The 20,655-nt window shown below is 55.0% G+C and overlaps 1 protein-coding gene across 1 annotated transcript in view; it reads left to right on the top strand.

The window, feature by feature from the left end:
* The window catches only part of LOC131210296 (zinc finger protein 395-like), a 66,299-nt gene extending 54,526 nt beyond the window's left edge, over positions 1-11,773 (top strand). Inside the window, exons 5-7 of the mRNA XM_058203522.1 lie at positions 10,615-10,712; positions 10,772-11,246; positions 11,303-11,773. Coding sequence (XP_058059505.1) covers positions 10,615-10,712; positions 10,772-11,246; positions 11,303-11,773 — 1,044 coding nt within the window. The remainder of the gene's footprint in view (positions 1-10,614; positions 10,713-10,771; positions 11,247-11,302) is intronic.
* Positions 11,774-20,655: the final 8,882 nt, after the last annotated feature.

Here is a 20,655-nt window from a genome sequence, read left to right on the forward strand (position 1 = left end):
GGGCCTCCATTGACCATCATCATTCCCAATTCTGTTTCGGAGGTCTCCTTGTCTGCCTGCCTGCCGGACTTGACATCTCTCCCCCACAACAACGTCGTTCACCGTTGATCGAGCGTGAGTCGATGAACCGCGCAACCTGCGGCCATCATCATCGAATCGACGATCATCGTCAGCGGCAGCAGCATCACCTCCATTTGAAAGCTCACCGAATCAGCTGCTGACCGGAAAGCGATCGAATTGGGGCCCCTTTGTGTTCCTGCGAGGGTCCGTTGAAGTAGTAGAGTGAATGTGTGAGAGAGAGAGAGAGAGCGTGAGCGTGGAGGGCAACGAACCGGGAGCGAACAACAATAGAGACACAGTCCAGCAGTGGGAGCGATACGCGCGATCGCGATCGCCGCGGCTTCCCGAACCTAAAATGAGCCGCCTGCCCCGGCCAACGACGCGCCCCACTTACCTTGTGCTAGAGAGAGAGAGAGAGAGAGAGAGAGAGAGAGATGTAGGGCTCTAAAGAATGATGATGATGGTCACGTTCTGACTGGTTCTGTGGGGTGTTTGACTCGCCAAAAAAACGGATCCGTCTCGTCTCGATCTCGGTGTCTCGTTGTCTCCGTGGTCTGGATCTGGGGTCTCTCTCCCTCTCTCTCTCTCTCTCTGTCTCTCTCGGTCTCTTTGTTGTCCGAACCGAAAGAACCCCGAGGCACACACACCGAGAATGCGATCGTGCCCCACGCAGATGTCACGGGCCGGGCGGCGTCGTCTTCGCCGCCGCCGCCGCCGCCGGAAGTCCTTGAACCCCGAACACAATGAGAGTCCTCGCGTCAATGGCCTCAAAGGGGGGTCGGACACACAAAAATTCCCAAGCCGATGCACATATTGCCTGTTGTGACTCACGGACTCCGGTCTGTTGTTGATGCCGAAAAAGAACAAGAAGAAGAAGACGAGAAGGCGGATGATGATGATAATTTCGTTGAGAAGCGAAGACGCGATAAGTCCCCTCGGGCGCGCTTCGCCTGCCCTCGGTCGGGGATACGCCTGCCGCCGCCGCCGCCGCCGTCACCGTTCAATGACCGGCGACGCCCGCCGGCGGAAGATCCCCGCGCGAGAGGACGGTGAAGAATGCGTTCGGGTTCGCTGATCTCCCGTGTGTCAGCCACACCCGGACCAAGATCACACCAAGCGAAGAAGCAGCGGCTGGGGGACATCCTGCTGGGTGCATGATCTCCTTTTTGTTAAATCGAAACGACAGAGAGAGAGAGGGAGAAAGAGAGAGTCGGCGAAGGAGTTTCAATTAAGGTGCACCACGAAGATGAGCCGGGCCGAAAATTGGACGAGGGACACACCACAACCCAGGCCGCCCCAGTGAACCTTTTCTGACCGAAGAGGGACCCAAAAGCTGCCAGGAATCCACACCCAAGACCCGAGTAACCCGAGAGCTGTCCAGCTCTCAACCAGCGCAGTGCGCGACCCACAAAAAAAGGTTCCAACGCTCTGACAGCTCCAGATGGACGCGTCGCGTAATTGGAGAGCCCCATGGGGAGTTCTTCTGTCTCTCGAACGGTCAATTGTGGATGTTTGTGGCGTTTTTCGCGCATCGAACGGTGGGGCCATTTTACTGACCAATGCAACCCATACCACCGTACGCCGGTTCCGGACTGCGCCATTAGAAGAGAGCCATCGGATTTGAAGATTGGAACTGCAGAAAAAAAAAATTAACTACCCAGAGGCATTGCTTGCCCAAAGGACCTCCGCGAACGAGAGAGAGAGCGGAGGGGGATTCTACGCCCACAACCCCCGCGGGGGGGCAAAGGATTCGCTTAGGGACTCGAAGAACGCCAACATACACGACGACGACGCAACCCACGCACCGTTCGCCACTATCAGTTCGGTATTTTACGCTATAAGAGTGGCCGGTTCCTGCCGGAAGTCTGCCTGCCGTGCGTGGGTTGATGACGCGTTGGCGTGAATCGCCCCGCAAACCCAGTTGTGTCTGTGTTTGTGGCCAATAAACATTTGCCAACGCCAAGCCAAGGTTGTCGACGTCCCTGCCGGTGGCCTGCAGGTTGTGTAGGAGTTTTCTCAATTTCCCACCTGACGGCAGGGGGGGGGAGTGTAGGAAGTCAGGGGGACACCGACGACCACAGTGGTCACATTACGGATTGCTGCGTTCCGCTGTGGATTCGACGGTTGAGGAATTGCGTGTCTCTTTTGTGGGAATGACGTCACGGGATGCCTGGAACGGGAATAGTTTCACGAGGCGTCCCGCTTGGCATGTTGCTTAGCATTAAATATGCACCATGTCTCAACTGGACCTCTTGCGATCGTTTAATCGGAACTTCATTGTCCCCCAAGAAGGACTTAGCATTCAGGAGCCCCTAGGATAATTCTCAAATATTAGGATAGCATACCCGCTACGTTTAAGAAACTCTGAGTTCAAAGGACAGTGGGCTGATTCCGTCTGCGAGAGCGAGGACTGCCTTCAAAAACCGCCTGACCTTCAACCAGGCGTTGGGAACCACTTCTCAAGGAGGAGCTTCGCAAAGGACACTGAATCTCCTCCGACAAAAAAACGCACCCACCTTTCGCACACCGCGGAAATCCAGTTCTCACCCCCGTGGTGACCGGGTGACGCGGCAGGACGAGGCACAAAAATATAAACAAAAACCCACACAGCCATAGAGAGCCGGGGAGAAGCTTTCGCCATTGCGTCCGGCCCGACGGGCGACTGCGCAGTGCGGCTCCGGAGCGGCGGCGACGACGACGCCGGTCGCCGGCCGCCGGTCCGGCCGCCGGTCCCGACGACCGGACGACGGCTGCCGGCCGGCACCGGCCGCCCCATGACCTTGACGGTGTGTTGTGAGCGAGTCGTCGGCAAAAACGGCCCCGATGACAGCTGCGGCGGCGGCCGACGCCATCTTTGATTGATCACAACTCGCTCCTTCGATTCTTCTCGTGATCTGCAGCCATTAATCGGTCGATTAAAGGCTGCCTCGTGAAAAGCTTCGCTCCAAAATGGCGTCACCGCGGCCATGTTGATGGCGCGGCGCCCTTAAAAAGGGATTCTGCCGCGGCCCACTGTGTTATCACCGATCCCGGCTGGGTATCAGATGTTCGCCAGCACACACAGATGGGATGATGAGAAGAGAGAGAGAGAGAGTGAGAGTGAGAGAGGGCAATCACTGCCGCTCTCTCGCTCTCTTTCCGGCCGGCGAAATAAAAATAATGGAGCTTTCGTGGTCGTTACGGAGCGATTATTATGATTCTTACGCGTGCCAGGCTCGGAGTGTAAAAGCCCCATTGTAGCCCCCTCTCTCTCTCTTCCTCGCTCTCTCTCTCTCTCTCTCGCTCTTGCACGCTCTCTTTGAGTGAAGCTTTCACACGGGGCGCCTGTGCGCCAGCTGTTGGGTTGGCCACAGACCGAAAAGCTCGACCGAGAGAGAGACGAGTGATCGCACTCTCTCGCTCTCTCTCTCTCTCTCGCTCACTCTCTGCGGTCTTGCGCAGTGCGGTTTTTCCGGGACCGGCCGGAACGCACGGCGCCGTGCCGGGAAAGCGAACGCCGGAAAGAACACCCAATCGCCGGCCTCGGATCGCGACGAGAGAATCGTGGTCCTTGGCTTCGCGAGAGAAGCGCCTTCCTTCCGGCAGCCGGAAGTGTGCCGTGTGGCCGTCCACCTGCTCCGGCCCCCGGCCTCCCCCCGGTGGTGGTGGAGTGAGTGGAACCACACTCCACACGACACTCGGCACGGCTCTCGGGGGCTCTCGGAACGGAGAGAACCCGACCACAACCAACCAGCCAGCCAGCCAGCCGCGCACGGCACACACATTGGCCCCGGGCCGGGTCCAGGTGTGTGCGTGTGTGCGTGTGGCTGTGTGTCTGGCCCCGAGTCACAGCCGTCGCCGTCGTCGCCGGCGCCGCCGTCAGTCACACATTCGTATGCTCGGTTCGCTCGCTCGCTCGCCGCAGGAGGGAGAGTTCGCTTCGAGCGCACGGCCCCGGCACACGGGCCCCAGTGTGTAGCAAGCGCAAGCCAAGCGCAGCCAGGACATCAGGGCCAGGCCCGGCCCACAGGACTCTTGCGGGACCTAGTTTCCCCCAGCCTCGGCAGCCCCCCGCGGGTTGTGTGTTCCGGACCGTTCAGTTTCTTCCGCTTCTTGTTGGCCGGACCCCCAGTAGAGGACCAGTCCAGACCCCGGACCGGACTGGGTGTCCTGCTCTCTGCTCCACGGAACACGGAAAAAAAGGTCACAAGGTTACGCCGAATAACAATCCGACCACCACTTGATCGGGGGGTGTACTTCCGGTTTTCTTCCGTGCCAAAGGACGAACAATCGGAAGTGTGGCGGGTGCAATCAAGTGACCAAGTGGTGTGACTGCCGCCAAGTGACCGATCCCCAGGAAGAGAAGTGGTGCTGTGAAGTGCGCGGTGTGCGCGGACTTGGGACTCTCTTCGGAACCGATTCCGGTTCCGGTTGACGGGGCGGGTGGTGCTCTCGGCCCCCCCCCCCCCCCCCCCCTCCCGGGTTTGAGGATGTACCGAGCGCGGCGGGTGCCCCCTCGCTGGTGGGTGCAGCCAGAACCGCAGTCCTTTCACGAGTGAATCTCCCGTAACATATCGGGCTCGGAACCATCTAGCAGCACCGGAAGCGCGCGCCCTCCCCGCCCCTCCTCCGGCAGGAGAGGGAGAGGGTGTCTATATATGTGGGGCGGCGAGGTGCTGTACGGAACGGGTCACCACCAGTACGGCACGCCAGCCGGCGCCGCAGCAGCAGCAGCCGCCGCGGCCGCCGCGTTCCTGCCGCTCGTTCAGCGCTCCGCCCCGTTCTGCGGTTGGCGGCCCCCGCCGGTGCAGCAGCAGCAGCCAACCGCCGCCGCCGCCGCCGCCGCCCATCATCGGAGAAGGACTGCACCGTCATCGGCCGCCGCCACGCCACGGGCCACCGGAAAGCGGACGAAACGGCCAACGGCGGCCCGTCGCCGCACACCGCACCGACCGGAACGCCTCGCTGCTGGTGGTGGTGGAGGTGGAGGGGCTCCCCCCGTGGCCAGCGCACTCCTGGGAGCAGCTGCCTCGGCGCTTATGCAAGCGGCCCTGCCAAAAGCCGTAAGCACACACATATCCTCCGGAGCACCGGTTTTTTCCCGGATCTTCCTTCCGCGGGCTGTCTGTGGGGCCCCAATAGAATAATCTTCCTATCGATCGACGCGCTGGGGCCGTTGTAAACCGAGCTGTGGGGTCTCCTAGGTCAGGTGTAAACCAGCCACGCGCCGCATGTGGAGCAGGACACCTCGCTGCTGAGAAAACTTGGCCACCATCGAGCGAACGAAAGAGATTTAGAGATAGAGAGTGAGAGAGAGAGAGAGGTAGGTTCCGGAATCTGGGAACGACAGCCCCGAATCGGTGGTGCCTGTGAAGAAAACTTTCTTGACACACGTTCTTCTCGGTTCGCCTCGGTTGTTGTTGTTGCTGGAACCGGAACCAGAAGGGGGTGGCCCGACAACACGGTTCTCTCCGGCGCAAAGCTCTCGGCGCGCTGACGCCCGAGCGACGAAAGCTTTCAAATCCCTTTCTCTCTCTCTCTCTGCCGGCCGGAAGTCGCCGCACGGAGTGTGTCTCGAAGCCAACCGCAACGAATTCTACATTGCGATACAAAGTTCTCCGGTCCAAGTTCGGTGGCAGAAGAACTGTGCCGCGAGAACTGTGTTAGTGGGCTCTCTCTCGGGGTCCAGTGTTGTTTATGTCGTCGGACGCTATTGTGTCGGAACTCTCATCATCTCGCAAAGGACGACTCGCAATAGTGTCCGTGAGCGAGCGAGAGAGCGAGAGCATTCCGCTCACTCCGCACACAGGGGCCGCGGCCGCACGGAAAAGTGGAAAACTAGGTTTCGGGATCACGGGAGCAGCAGCAGCAACTCTGTGTGTGTGTGTGTGCGCGCGCGTTCGGGTATTATGTCACCGAATGTCACGACCACCACAAGAAGGGGCCGCTCTGGACATCAACACTACGCTGTGGGTGGGTGGGGAGAAGCCTTCGGCGAATCAAGAGGCCGCCATGTTGTGTTGTTTGCAAATATCAGCTTCTCGCGGGCTTCGGGATTTTCTCGAACCACAATTTCGAGCCCCGTAAACAATAGCACCGAGGACCGTCGATTCGAGTCGATTGCACTTCACTTCCGATTTTGTTTTCTTTTCGCCTGCCCGTCAAAATCAAAACGGAGTCAGGCGTTACGTGGCGTTACGAGGCGTTACACGGCGTTACAACACGTCATGGGTGTAACGCGCTCGGCACGCACCGCATACTTTGTTGTGCGCGCGCTTCACTCGCTTTTACATCGCCTTTTCCCGATTATTAGTGTGAGTTGGAAAACTCCGGGAAAACGTTTTTTCCTTCCACTCTCTGTATATAACTCCCGAGCTCGCTCCCTCCGTTCCTCGCGCTCTCTTCGCCACCGCCGAACCGAAGCCCCATGTTCCCGAGGGAAGCGGGAAAATCGATCGATTTTCTCACCGCTCGGGCCGGGCGTGCGTGCGCACCCGCCGCCCACCCGCCCGGCCGCCGCTCCGAGGCCGGCCGCAATAATGGAGGCGCCGGGTGCATGTTTACATACCGGCCTTTGGCGGCCTCGAATTCGAAGGGGATGGCCCGCCGGGCCATTCCCACCTCACCCGAAAACCGGAAACGGGAATTTCGGGAGCCCCTTATTTTGTGTGTGTGCTGTGGGCCCGGGGGCGGGAGGCGGCTTCCGTTTCATTTATTCATGTACCCGCCCGCCCGCCCCCAACCGTGGTTTTTGACTGGCTTCCTCCTGCTCCTGCGGGCAACGAAATATCGCACGAAACCCTACGCCCGAGAACTGCGCCATTAAAAGCGTAGAGCATCGTGGACCGAATTTTTCTGTTTTGCGCCGTGGTGGTGCGTCCCATCTCATGTTGCGCCGTATGCCGGGTGCTCTCCGGCTTACACCGGCTCTTTAATGGTCTCATAATTGCCGAGCAAATCGCCGTTTTTTGATGATTGAAAGCCGGGCCCCCCGAGGGCTTTATTTACGAAGAAGAAGGCAGAAGCAGCAGCAGGGTAGGGTCTCGGCTTTCATTATCGGTGGCGCTATCGCATCAATGGCACAATGGATGTAATGGAAAGGACGAGCAACTTTTGTGGAAGGGTTTTTTTTTTGAAGGTGGTAAAGCATAAAAGAGGCAGCATATAATCTGACAGAAAGAGTGAAATCGTCTGAAGGGAAAATTAATGGAGACCCGTTGTTGCTGGTTGTGATGGGTTGAGTCCCGGAATAAATCCGGATTTCCGAATCCATATCACCCCTCTCCAATCGCGTCAAGTGCGAGGACGTTGTCGCCCGAGAGCGAGTTCTAATTATGGCGACGGCGCGCACGGCAATATTTAATCCAACCTAATGAGACGGTAAATGGGGCCCATCCAATTAAACAAACTGTGGCCCGCGGAGAACCTTGAAACTCTCCCGACGGGGGGCGGCCCCCCGTCCAGGTTGTTGATTTTTCCAGGGCAAGGACAACCACACGGTGCTCTGAAGGGGGGGGTGATGGCAGTAAATTGGACATGGACTCCCCCCGGCGTGGAGATACTGGAAAATGGTATCGAAGAGGGGTCTCTTATCGTTCAAAGTATCAGTCTAAGGGGCATCCAACATCAAACGGATCGTCGGGCCCCCTTTCCGATCTCTCCTGACTCGAGCCGATCTAGATCTTCATTAATTCAACAGCCTTGGCAGTGTGGAGTGATGGCCCGTTATCGGGTATCGAACACTCACCTCACCGCGCGTCATTAGCAGGCCTTCGCCACTTCAATTAGTGGGTTCTACAGTGCACCAACAATTGCCACCGAGTCAGCGAGGCCATTCTAGTGCCTTGTCCGGGATCCGGGATCAAGAAGGAATGGCGTGCGAAAACGCGGCCAGCCGCGTGGGGCCTTTTTGGGAGGTTATCTTGGGCCCCGCTTCGATAGTAGAGAATAGGTGTGGACAAGCGCGTTGCCCCCAAAAGTAGGTCATCCAGCGAAAGAGCAGCGCCCCCCCCATCGAAAAGGTGTGGTGCACTGCGTGACTCAAGTTACACACCCGAACGAGAGGGAGAAAGAGAGAGAAAGCCCATCCCGGGTCCGAGGTGGCCCCATTACACAGTAACACAATTGGGGCCCGTTGGCACAAAATGGTGGCCGCCGCCGGCATCCATTTTGTGGTGCGGCCTCTCCCGAAACAAACGAAAAACGGACCAGGCCGGGAAGAGGTCATCGTTGACCCACATTTGGCCGACGGTCACAATTCAAAAAAACAAACGGCACACAGAACCACCGGGAGGAGGGGCCATTGTTGTTGCTCACCCGGGGGAAGCCGTATCCTGTGACCATCGGCCATTTTCTTCTGGTTTCCGGACACGAAAGAGCGCCAGAGAGAGAGAGAGAGAGAGAGAGAGGAAGATGCTGTGGCGCGGAAAATCGCGGTCAACTCTAATGAACTGTTCCGCGGGCGCCGCGCCTCAAGGTAGGCAATCCGCATCACACCACACCGATGCTTTTCTTCCTCGCGATCCAAGATGGCGACCCATTTGAGTGGTCCATTTTTGCGCTGCGAATTCCACCCATCAAAGGAGGCACATCCCATCCGTGGGCCGTTCGCGTGTGGACCTTTTCATCGAAGCGCGTTACACGGCCATGCGTTACGGTGACGCATTTCCTGCCCAGGGGAAACCGTGTGCCCCGGGGCCCCGAACGACGTCCACATTGCGATAGGGCATTAATAATCGTTAATGTTATCTCGCTGACACCCCGAAACTCGGGGCCACGGAACCCCCGGAACCGGGACGGGAGGCTAGAAGCCAAAAGCACTTCCCGAAATCAAATATTCGCTGCGTGCGCGTCGTGTCCTGTAAACAAAAACAAATTTTCGGAACACACAGACAGTTCTGGCAAATGGCCGGCGCGCGGGGGGACTACATAAACCCGAAACCCGAACACAAACACAGCGCACTGCGCGCCGCCTGTAACAATGTGTAACGCCAGGAGCACCCTTCTAAAGTAGGTCAATCGATAGTGTGTTCCCGGTTCCCGGTCTTTGTTGCTTGCGGCTCGCGGATTCGGGTTCCCGTTCGCACCCCCCGGACTTGGGACGAAGCCAAGGACGAAGAAGGACATATGGTAATCCTTCCGGGGCGGGGGGCTGGTGGTTCTTTGCCGCAGCGCGCTCGCTGCTGCTGGCCCGGACCGGCCACGGACCGCGACCGGAAGGCCGCGCACAGATGGTGTGTGCTGCGAATCATAACATGGCCCGGTCCCGGCCGGCGGCGGCCCGGCGCACCTTAGCCGGGGGGTTGTGTTGCCACACACACAACAACACACCGAAACATTGTAAGCGTGTCCGAGTCCTCGTCGCCTTCCGGTAGGGGAAAAGTGTTCCCGGCAGTTCCCGGTTTTTATCCTGCCGCCAGTCTTTGTTGTAACGTTCGAAAGCGCGCGCAATCCCGACCCACACGCACACATACACCCGTAGTTCGGTACTCACTGGGTCACTGGGTGCTCCAGCGCTTGCTGGTATTGGTGACACAAGCACACATACATTGTTGCAAAAAGGGATCGCCGTTCGGGAAGACCTGTTACTGAGGGAAGGAGGAGGACCGAGTTCCGCCGCTCCCCGCCGCCGGAGTCCTGCAGGACAATGTAATGGCGTCGCGTTATGTACTCTGCAGCCTAGTTTAGCACTCGGGGCGGCCTAATACCCGGTAACCTAACCCGCCCCTCTCTCTCTCGCTCTCTCTCTGGAGCAAGGAGCGCGCTCGAGAGCTACATAACGCGCGGTGAATCCTGGAGCGGCGTCCCGGGACTCAGCTCGGGCCGGTGGGCGAGGAAGTAAACAATGTAACCCCCCCCCCGGCCCGGCCGTAAACAGAGTCCCCGACCCACCGGGGGGGGGAGGGCGATAGCGATGCGCAACCTGACCGTGCGCGCCACCAGCTCTCCTGGTGGAGCCGGGCGGAGAGCAGCGGGGAGAGGGTCCACCTAAAAGTAGGTCACCGGCACCGCAAGGGTGAGAGCAGAAAAAACACATAAGCCGCTCCACTCCCCCCCCCCCTCGGGGCGGAAACCGGGAATTCGCAATCCCCGGGCGCGCGCCAGGAGTAACGCGCACCGCCGACCACCACTCCGGCCACTCCGGGGGCGGGGAAAAAAACCCGAAAACACGAGCAACGCCGCGTCGCCACCACCGCGCGCGTCAGTAGTAACGTGACGCTCCGCGAGCCGCACGCACGCACGCTCACGGTCTCCGGGAAAATCGGTGCCAGAAGTGGCCAATATCAGGGGGAAAACGGGGAACAGCGAACCACTCGGCTCCCTCGGGATGACCGGATACGGGATAGTGACGGCCGCCGTCGGCCGTGGGCTGAAGTCGCGAACGCAGCCCAAAATGGCCAGCGGCCAAGTGTTGATCTCGCGGTCCTGTGTCGCCCGCCGGACGCAAGTGTTCAAGCCGAAGGTGCGCCTGGCCCGACGGTGGCGCCCTCCATCATCTCCTTCAACTGGACACTTCCCAACACTAACGCGCGTCTCTCTCGCTCTCGTTCTCTCTTTCGCCCTCTCACTCAACAGGCCAGTCAGCGTATCTTCAAGTGCACCTGGAAGGGTTGCGGCGTCATCTACACCACATGCTCCGAGATCACGGCACACGTTAGGAACGCGCATCTTGGGTAAGTGTCCTCCCGCGCGGCCATCCTTTCGCTGAATTAACGCTCCTTCTCCTCCGCAGACCCCGCAAACCGAACGAGTACAGCGACGAGGAGGACTTCTTCTTCACCGAAACCGAGGATGAGAGCGACGAGAGCGCCCCGAATCCACCTTCGCCGCCGACCCTGAGCCACCGCGATATGGCCCGTCCACCGCACGAGGATCCGGAGTACCAGCGCCAGATCGTTGGCAACTACCGCCAGGGACTGCTGTCCCAGTCGCAGGCCCTCCAGGCGCAGCAACAGGCTGCCCAGCAGCAGCAGCAGCAGCAGCAGCATCAGACACAGCAACAGCAGCAGGTCGCGGCGATCAAGCCGCCCCTGCCGGCCGGCCTGACGGTCGCCGCGCTCAGCGGCACCAGCAGCAACGGCACCGGCAACGGCGGTGCCTCGTCCAACGGTGGCGGCACGAACGGATCGAGCTCCAGCAGCAACGGTAGCAGCGTGTCGCCCCTAATGCATCACAACTACATCACAACCTGGTCCCAGATCAGTCCGGTAGGTGACCGGGAGCCCCTTCATCCGCCTATCTCTCTAACCTATCTCTCTTGTAGACATCGCCGCAGAAGCACGTGCGACTGTCGCCACGACCGCCGGCGTCGTATCCGTATCCGTCGCCGAACTATCAGCATCACTACCAGGCGCAGGTGGCCCAGCAGCAGCAGCAACAGCAGCAACACCACCAACAGCAGCTCGGCCACATCCAGCTGTCGCCCGGCAGCGGCACCGGTGGTAGTGCCGGCAACGGCAGCACCGCTGCCTACCAGCAGCTCCTGGCCGGCGCTGGTGCCGCCGGTCTCAACCTCGGCTCGTACAGTGGCAGTGGCTCCGCCGGAGGCAGCGTGTCCGGTTCGGCGGCTGCAGCGGCGGCCGGTGGTGGGCCCCAGCACCGGTCGCCCGTCTCACCGAACCGGAGGACGCGCGGCGAGAACAAGAAGTGCCGCAAGGTGTACGGGATGGACCACAAGGATCAGTGGTGCACGCAGTGCAAGTGGAAGAAGGCCTGCAGCCGCTTCGGGGACTGATCCAAGCCGGCCGCCGGCAACCGAAAACCACCGAACAGCAGCAGCAGCAGCAGTTCCAAGTTGCCACCACCACACACTCCCACAGCACCAAGCTCCGCCACGTCGTCGTCCGCAGCGGCGCCGGCTCCGTCACCCTTCTCAACATCCGCGTCGCCTCGGTCGTCCTCGTCTTCGTCGTCCTCTTCCACGTCGTCGCGCGCGTCCTCGTTGCTGCCGCCGGCGGTCCGCTCGGCGATGGTGAAGCAGCACCTTCCGGGGGCACACTCCTTGCTCGGTCCGCCACAGCAAGCGCACCACCATCACCATCAGCAGCCACCGCCGCCGATGCTGCCACACCATCACCACGGCCAGCAACAACGCAGCAACGGTGGCCAGCAATATTCGCAATCGCTGCTGCTCCTGCAGCACTCGCAACGGCCACGGCCACTCTCCGCCGCCCCGGTGACCGTCTGAGCGTCGAATGGGCCGCGATCAGACGCACCAGGTCTCAAGCTGAGCAATCTATCAAGAAGCTGGGCGCGAGACGGAAAACAGCAAATGAAATGGAATACGAAAACCACAAGACATTAAAGGCTGATTTAGTTCTTAAAACAAAAAGGCGGATAAAAGCGGCTACGGGCCGCCGGGCGGCGATGCACGGGACGGGAAAAGCAATGACCCACAACAACACACTCCCCGGAGCCCCGGATTCGCGTTTCCACGGGGGCCAGGTTTTCGGCAATAACCGCAAGCGCCCGCCCGCCCGCCGTTGACGAACCAAGCGCGCGGAGGAGAACGCGAATGGAAGTGTAGTGATCGATCGAGGCGCAGCCATGATGCCGTCTGAACTGAACCGTTCTTCTGATTCTGCCACGACGACACGATACACCCGTCCACGATGTAACCGTCACCGGACCTTCCGGACGGGTAGGAACCAGGCGCCTCCACCACCGCGCCTTGGTCTCTCTGCCTTTCTGGTTCGTCAATGGCGCGCAGGCCGCGGACCTCTTACACAACAAAAATCACTGGGTCCCCGCCCCACCGAGTGCCGGCGGCTTTTCTCGTGCATCGCTCGGATTTCCGAACCGCCAGCAAAACCCTCCAAAAGAGCCAGTGAAGCAGCGCGCGCCAGCAAGACTAGAGGAGAGTGCAAAAACTTCAAACACCCGGCAAAGATCGATCTGTACGCGATCGACAGGTGGGGACGCGCGCGCGCGAAAAATGATAACCACTGCCAATAAGTTAAAAAAGCAAGCAAACAAACCGACAAACAAACCGACAAAACAGATCTAGGAAATCAGCAAGACGAAAGAGAAGCCGCACTCGTCGTCGTCGTCGTATAAACCATTAAGATATGAGTGAAATCTATATGAAACTAACAAGCTACCAGTTAAGCGAACGGCGGCAGCAACGGAGCCAGTTGGGGATGGGCGCGAGAAGAGAAGACCTGCTGACCTGGTCGCGGGCGCGTGGGACACCGGACCCCGGAGCCGGGAATATATGGTGTGCAGCAGCGGAGGAGCAGCGAGTGAGTGAGAGCGCAACCGGAGGAAGCCAATGCCGTACGTAGAGCCGTAAGTCGTAATCTTAAACTCTTCTAAAACAAAAACAAAAAACAAGCAAATTCTGTCTATGCGTAATTCTTAGGAGGTTAAGTTGCAGGGGCGCTAGGCAGAGATGAAGACACGTCTGTTACAAACGAGAAAGCCGGGAGGATAGCTGTAAGGTTTAACGATATACACACACATAACTCACTCGCTCGAAGCCCCCGTGGGTGGTACAGTGTGCACTCAAAACAAAGCTCAGCTGCTGCTCCAGCTCTAGTGTACTAAGGAAGGACAGAAAAAGGGACAGAAAATGCTGCTGCAAGAGAAGCAAACAAAAAGGGCGAGAAAGGGAGAGAGAAAACCCCGAAAAAAGATGAGAAAAAAAACACTAAAACAACACACATACACGCTCACACTTAACTTAACGCGAAGCATGAGGGGCGGCGCACTACTAAGTCTCCGGGGCGGCCAACCTGTGCGACATGCTTTTACCTTATCGTTACCTTGTTCAAACCTCTCTGTTAAAGCGCCCGCCAACGGGGCCAGCCGGATTGCGTCCGGGTTTGGTGAACTGAGATTATGGCGTGCCCATCCGCGGCACATCATCCGGGTCAGGCCGGCGTGAAAGGCCCCCTTGCGTAATTTATTTGTGCACTGTGCACCGTGCTCCGAGTGCACACTTGTGATAGAGACCCCCGGGGCAAGCCACGGGCACCGAATTTTTGACCCTCGTGTACCTCTTGATCCGGGGTGTGTTAGTGTTATACTATTTATTATTCGTCCGAGGATCGATCGATGTCCTGATCGAGCCTCTCGCGGCTCGCGGCTCTTGGGCCCATTCTTGGCTCCTCTCTAGGGATCGTTACTTTGTTGTTAAACTGTTTCTCCTGGCTGGCCACTCGTTTCGTTTTGGCGGGCCAACAACGGCCCTAGAGTGTTGTTCGCAATTACCAAGACCCACCCACCCCCCCAGCGGAGCGCGGAATTGACAGACGCGGACGTGTATAGCAATGCAATGAATGATACGCAATTTTGCAACCGATGATCTCTGTAAAACTGTTCATTTTTTCTCCATACACATTAATTGTATATTTATAAATATATATTTGAGTACTCTCGTCGTATCACTCGCGTTTGTCTGTCTGGTCCTCGTCGGCCCGGCCCCGTCTGTCTGTCTCTTTCTGTTTGACACAAACACACACACTGAACTGGAACTGGAAGGACACTTCGCTAGCCACACACACCAATTGCATGTGCGATGTGCGTTTTGGTGTGCGGAGAGTGCTGCCGCAAAGCTTCTTGGGTATCGAGCAAAATGGGGTCAAACATGTCGCAAGAAGTTTTAAATTATATGCTTAAGAACACCAACAGAACACAAAAGGAAAGAAGGAAAGAAGGGAAGGGAAAACAAGAGTGCGGTGTGTAAAAAGAAGCTAAATATGTTAGAGAACAAAATGGCGCCAACGCAAAACAGAAAAGCAAGCAGCAGCGCAGCGCATCTACCACACACCGCCCCACATTCACTAAAACGACTAAATAATCTTCACAAACAAACAAACAAAGCAATTTTCGGTGTGAAACCAGAAGCGGAAGCAGGTGAGATGAATGATGTGTGTACGATAATGCTAAGGCGAACGGGGAGGGCTCCAGAAAGCATCCGATACGAATGATGAGGGCAAAAAATGGCACACACCGAAAGGTTTTCCATCTCGGATTTTCATCACACAGCAGCGCCCTTGGCCACTTACCCACTCGTCGGATGACAATCGTGAGCAAACGGAACCGAAGCGAATGCCAAGCGCGTTACGGTGGATCGCTTTCGCGTTCTCCGGTTCCCCGCGATCGCGCTTCACTTTCCTCCCCTTCTGTGTACCACACTTTAAGCACACCCCAAACGTTTAGCACCAACATCCAAAATTATCATCAAACGCAATGCGCTCACACCGACCACACCGTACGTTGTGTCCGCCGAAAGTACTTGTGTCGCCGAAAGGGAAAAGTTACAGGAAAAGGAAAAGCGGAAACACCGGTGGTGGTGGGGAAAAGAGGGAAAGAAACCAAAAACGGAAACAACGCGGTATATGATGTGGAATGTATTAAAAAGACTAAATTTTTTGCCTATTTACAGTGTACAAACCCTTAAACGTAATATAAAAAGAACAAAATTAACTTGAAAAACGAAAAGGAAAGGGAAGAGGGAAAGAAAGTAAGAAAGCGAGAACGTAAGTAAGAAAGAAAGAAGAGAACATGATAAGACGGCTGACTGTTCTCTGCCGCTTACAACATTACCCCACACAGCTTGTAGAGAGAGAGAGAGAGAGAGAGAACAAACAGAGCAGGGACACTGAGCGATGGAAGCGCAAAACTCGAATACACAAAGCCCCAAACAATGGAAAGAACGCGGCTCAGAAGAGTATCCGGTTTGACGATCGTTTGTCGTGTGTGTCGTGTTTGTAGTAGTGAATACATTTAGTGTTTCCTCTTCCGTTTCGTGTACGTACGTATTGTTGTTAAACGAACGTAAAAGGAAGGTAAAGGTAAAGAACGAACGCACGCACCCGAGAGGTGAAACAATGGAAGAGGCGAGGCGAACGGATGAGAAAGACGCTGAGCTAAGAAAAGGGGAAGACGTTATACGCAAACTGTGCGCGCATTAATATTTGGGTTACCGTATTTTATTTAACTGTATTTTGCCACCCCATTGTTTTAAGCGATGCGCGATCGAGCAAACCACAGACCGGGTTGTTATGAACAGGGTTTGCAATAAGGAGGGGGGACACAGGCTTAACATTAAGAGATCGCACAGACACAGAGAGATCGTAGATGTAGCGTGATTGCCACGGAGCAGCAATGGAAGTATCGGAACGAAACCATAAGATTTAACGCAAAACAAACGACGGGAGCGACAGAGAGAGAGAGAGAGAGAGAGAACAAAGAGAGACAATTCATTTACCACCCACCTTTCGCGTTTAAGTTTTTTTGTTCGTGTCTATAGTGTAGTGTCCTGTAAAGAGTAGCAAGTAGCGCGCGCCGCCGTAGGCTGTAAGTGAGAGAAACAATTTCGGAGAAACTGGAAAGGAAAAGCAAACAAACAAACGAAACGCGGATGCATTGCAACAACACGCGCCGTTCCCTCCAGCTGGGCTGGTTCTATTTTTTCACTTCATCCGCCCCCCAAAAAACCCTCTTCTCGACGCGTCTCGTCCGCCCATATCATGCCGTCGGTGAATGTCCTCGCCGACGGAACACTCACTACAAAATGTCTTTCCTTCGCCACCGACTCTGCGGTCGCACATTGTTTCTCGCTTCGCTTGTTGTTGCCCTGTGTGATGAGGGAGAGCGGCAGAGGTTCTAGTTTGCGGAACGTTTAGTATATGTATTTACCCCTACCGTAGGCGAGCGGAACACGGAGTTAAGCTAGTAAGTGGATAAGTCACACTCAACACATACAAAACGAAACCTAAATGCCAAGGCCAAGAAAGTAATAATGGTATCTCTGTATAGGTTTACGGTATTAGTTATCAGCGATCGTATGATTTAGTAGCAGCAGCAGCAGCAGCAGCAGCAGTCGGTTGGTTAAGCCCTCTCTCTTTAGCGCTTTCTTGCTTTCCTATCCACTTTCAACCTCTCGCTGGGTTTTCTCTTTTTTGTTGTTGATCGACACCCGTTTCCCCTGTTTTCATATTGCATTAGTTCGTGTACATACATTAGAAGCAGTAGAGTATCTTTCCGTGTCGCTTTCCGTTCAGTACAAGCTAACAAATGATGCTCCGACAGTTGCGCCACTATTTACGGAGTACAACTTTATGATCATGATGATCACGAGGAGGATCACGAAACATGCCCCAAACCGCTCTATTTATCGGCCATTTATACCTAAGATTATGTTTATGTTTTACCTCTCGCGCGATGAAACCGCACTGTGACTGTGTGCGTGCGTGTCAGTGCCAGCAGAGGGGTCCCTCAGTCAGTCAGTCGGCCTTCAGTGCCTTTTCATCGGTTTCATCTTTTTTTGCGCGATAAGATGCTTTACTCTTCACCTTGTTTCCAATGTTCTCGTGTTTGCTTTTAGTTAAATTTTGTTCTTAGTCGTGTAAGTGAACCGGAAGTACCATTTTTACATTATTTTACTGTAAAGCGCGCCTTTTGTTTGTTTAGATCGTGTGTGCTTGAGTGGCTGCGGTCCAGCGGTCCCCCAGCGGCCCCACGCGTCGTTTGTAGCTCGTTCGTAGTACCGTTTGACTTCTTGGGTTTTACAGTTCGAATTAAGTGACGAACGATCGGCGGCCGCGGAATGGAGGGTGCTTCTAGGAGATCGTCGTCGTCCCGGGGGGGGGGAGTTTGTTCATTTAAAATCAAACACCGCAAACACAACAAAGCGCCCTTAGTTGTTAGTGTAGTTCAATATATACATTAGTTGTAATTTAACGTGTCGTTTGTTTTGCTTTCGGTTCAATGGTTAAACAATTATTTATTTTGTCATTAAAACACAACACACGCAGATCGGACCGATGGAGGAGGACCCAAGGGAGGGAAAGGAACGTATCATAACCCGTAAGGGGGGGGGCTAGATAGACGGCCGTGGCACCTACAATCATCATACAAAACACGGAGACCCCCGGCAGAGAGTTTGGGCAAAGGGTTTGGTTGTCCAATGTTTGAATTTGAATTTTTGTTGTGGCACTTGGCCGCTCTGGGCTCCGTAAAATCCCCAATGCCCCCAAACGAAAGTAGGGACGATGGATGTACAGAGAGAAAGAGAGGAAATCGCATGAGTAAAGCATGAGTAAACTCTAACGAAATGGTGTACCCCACACAATACAATAGAAAACTAACACTCTAGACCGCAGCGCGTCGGGGTCAGAGATCACCGATCACACGCGAATGTAAAGTTGTAAATAGCACTATCAGCAGAACACACGCAGCTTCGGCAAGAACCACCCAACGACATTTACGGCCACGTTTCTGTTCGTTCGTTTCGTTAGTGTTTCTTCCCAAAGCTTGACTTTCCTATCTTTGCTCTGTTTCACTTTTCTTTCTTCAGTCGTTTCGTTTCTGTGTTTTTTTTTAGTTAAATTTATTATTTTTCTATCATCTTAAGCTCCCTGTGTTAGCTGTGTTCTTTCGATACGATACCTTTGTTCGTTCGTTTCGCCTTACACAAACTGTGCATGAGTTAGAGTTTCAAAGCTTAAAGCCCGTGAAGCAGCAACACCAAACTAAGTTTTACTGAACAAGCAAACAAAGCAACAAACGAAACAGAACAAACAAGCCGAAACGAAGGGAAAAACCCGATCGCAGGACTACCTATAACGCAGAGGAGAGGAAGTGCGCCAATACTAAACACAATTATAGAAACAGAAAGAGAAAACTAACTAAGGTAGGAAGTGGATGGGAAATACAAAGAGAGCGAGAGAGAGAGAGAGAGAGAGAGAGAGAGAGAGAGAGAGAGAGTGCAAAGAAACGATAGAATGAAGAAGAAAAGATGACCGGAGGAAGAGCGATGGAGTCAGAGTATAACATATAACAAACACAAAATTGGTAGAATAGTGTGAATGTCCAGTAAAAACAAGCATCGATGGATAAGATTATAATAATGGACGCGGAAGCATATGGGGAGTGGAGCGAAAAAGTATATAAGAGAAAGAAAGAGAGGGGCAGAGAGTGGCACATTGCACACAAATCAACCACACACACAGATACACGCGCGCGCGAGCGGACAGTTTAAGAGAGAATAACCACCCTATTGACCCCCCTTACCGACAACATCCCAACAATCATCAGCCCCCAAAAAGAAGGACACGTGTGTAAATGAAAGACCGGCACAGATTTCAATTCGATTCCACTGCTTGTGTTGTCCAAGCAATCCGACGACAAACCCACAGGAGGACGCAGGACGAGCCGCCGCCGTCGAGTGTGGTAGTGGCCGCCGCCGCCGCCAGTTGACTGTGTTGGTGGTGGTGTTTGGTGGCTTTCTCGCTTTTCGTTCGACAAAATTTAGGCAAATTTTCTCAATTCGGCCAAAACGCAGCGCGCAACAACGGAGAAGAGAGCGGACGGACAAACGGCAGCAAGCACAGGGCCCCCCCAACAGGCTCAGCCACTGGCACAGGCACACCACACACAAACACACACGCGCGCGCGCGGGCGGTCCATCTCCCAGAAAGGAAACGCAAACAAAAAAAGGAATCATCATTCGAATCACGAATCATCATTCGCGCCCAGGATTCGCGCGGGTCCTTGGGAGGATCTTTTAAAGAAAGAGAGAGAGAGAGAGAGAGAGGGAGAGAAAGAGAGAGCTGCTCATTGATACTGTTGACCGTTGTTCGTTTGTGAGCTCGTTGTTTTTGTTTATTTTCTCGATGTGGCTTTTCCTGTTTGCGAAAGCTCACGTTAACCGATCCGATGTTGTGCCGTTTTTCGGTTTCATTGATCATCCCGTTCCCTAATCCCGTTCCCCCCCCCACTTTACCTCCACGCCTTAATGCCGCCGTCGTTGCGCCTTTGTTTGTTATATTTTTCCATTGTTATTTGTGTTTGAGGGGCCACCCGTCAAACGTTAGGACGCGGGGGGAGGTGAAAGAAAAAAACGGGAAACACTGCAACCGGCAAAAGGCGGGCCCAAAAATGTGTCCGTGTTTTGTTGTTGCATTGTTTCGAGGTGTTTTCGGTTCACCACCCGTTACGTGTGTTTCGTTCTCCTTGCATCGATATTTATTATTCTTTGACAAAACGCAATTGCAAAAAAAAAACAAAAACCGATTCTTATCACACGGTCTCGAGGAAAAGATACGCGGCAAACACAAATAGCCGATTGGTGGGAGAGAACCCCGCTGATCAGTGCGGAGTGCGCGAAGCACAGCTTCGCCCCAAAACCAAACGAAACAAAGCAAGAAAATAGGATAACGATACCAGATGATCGTTTTTTGATAGTGTGGACCGGAAAGCGAACGCAAAACGGAATATGGATCGATCGAAAAGCGAACAAAGCAAATCCGCAGCACGAATGGCAAGAGCGCTCGAAAATTTGAGCGATGCGCAGAGGAAGAGGTTGAGCAAGAAAAACGAGCGACAAATGCGCGAAACATTGATCACGCGATGATTATGAGGATGATATGATGATGGCAAATGATGATGATGATGATGATGATGAAGAGAATGTTCAAATTCGATTTGAATGATTTTTTTTCTAGTTTTAAGTAAATACAATATTATACATATTATAAATATATACACGGTATTAGATAAAGATAAAACTCGCTGTGCGATGTGTTTCGTGTTTTTCCCCGCGGGCTGGGTGTTGGGGGATCCGAAATTCAAAATAGTGCCCGGAAGGAGTAAGTAATGTTCCAGCCT

Source organism: Anopheles bellator, chromosome 2 (assembly GCF_943735745.2).
Source record: "Anopheles bellator chromosome 2, idAnoBellAS_SP24_06.2, whole genome shotgun sequence".
Classification (NCBI taxonomy): Eukaryota; Metazoa; Arthropoda; class Insecta; order Diptera; family Culicidae; genus Anopheles; species Anopheles bellator.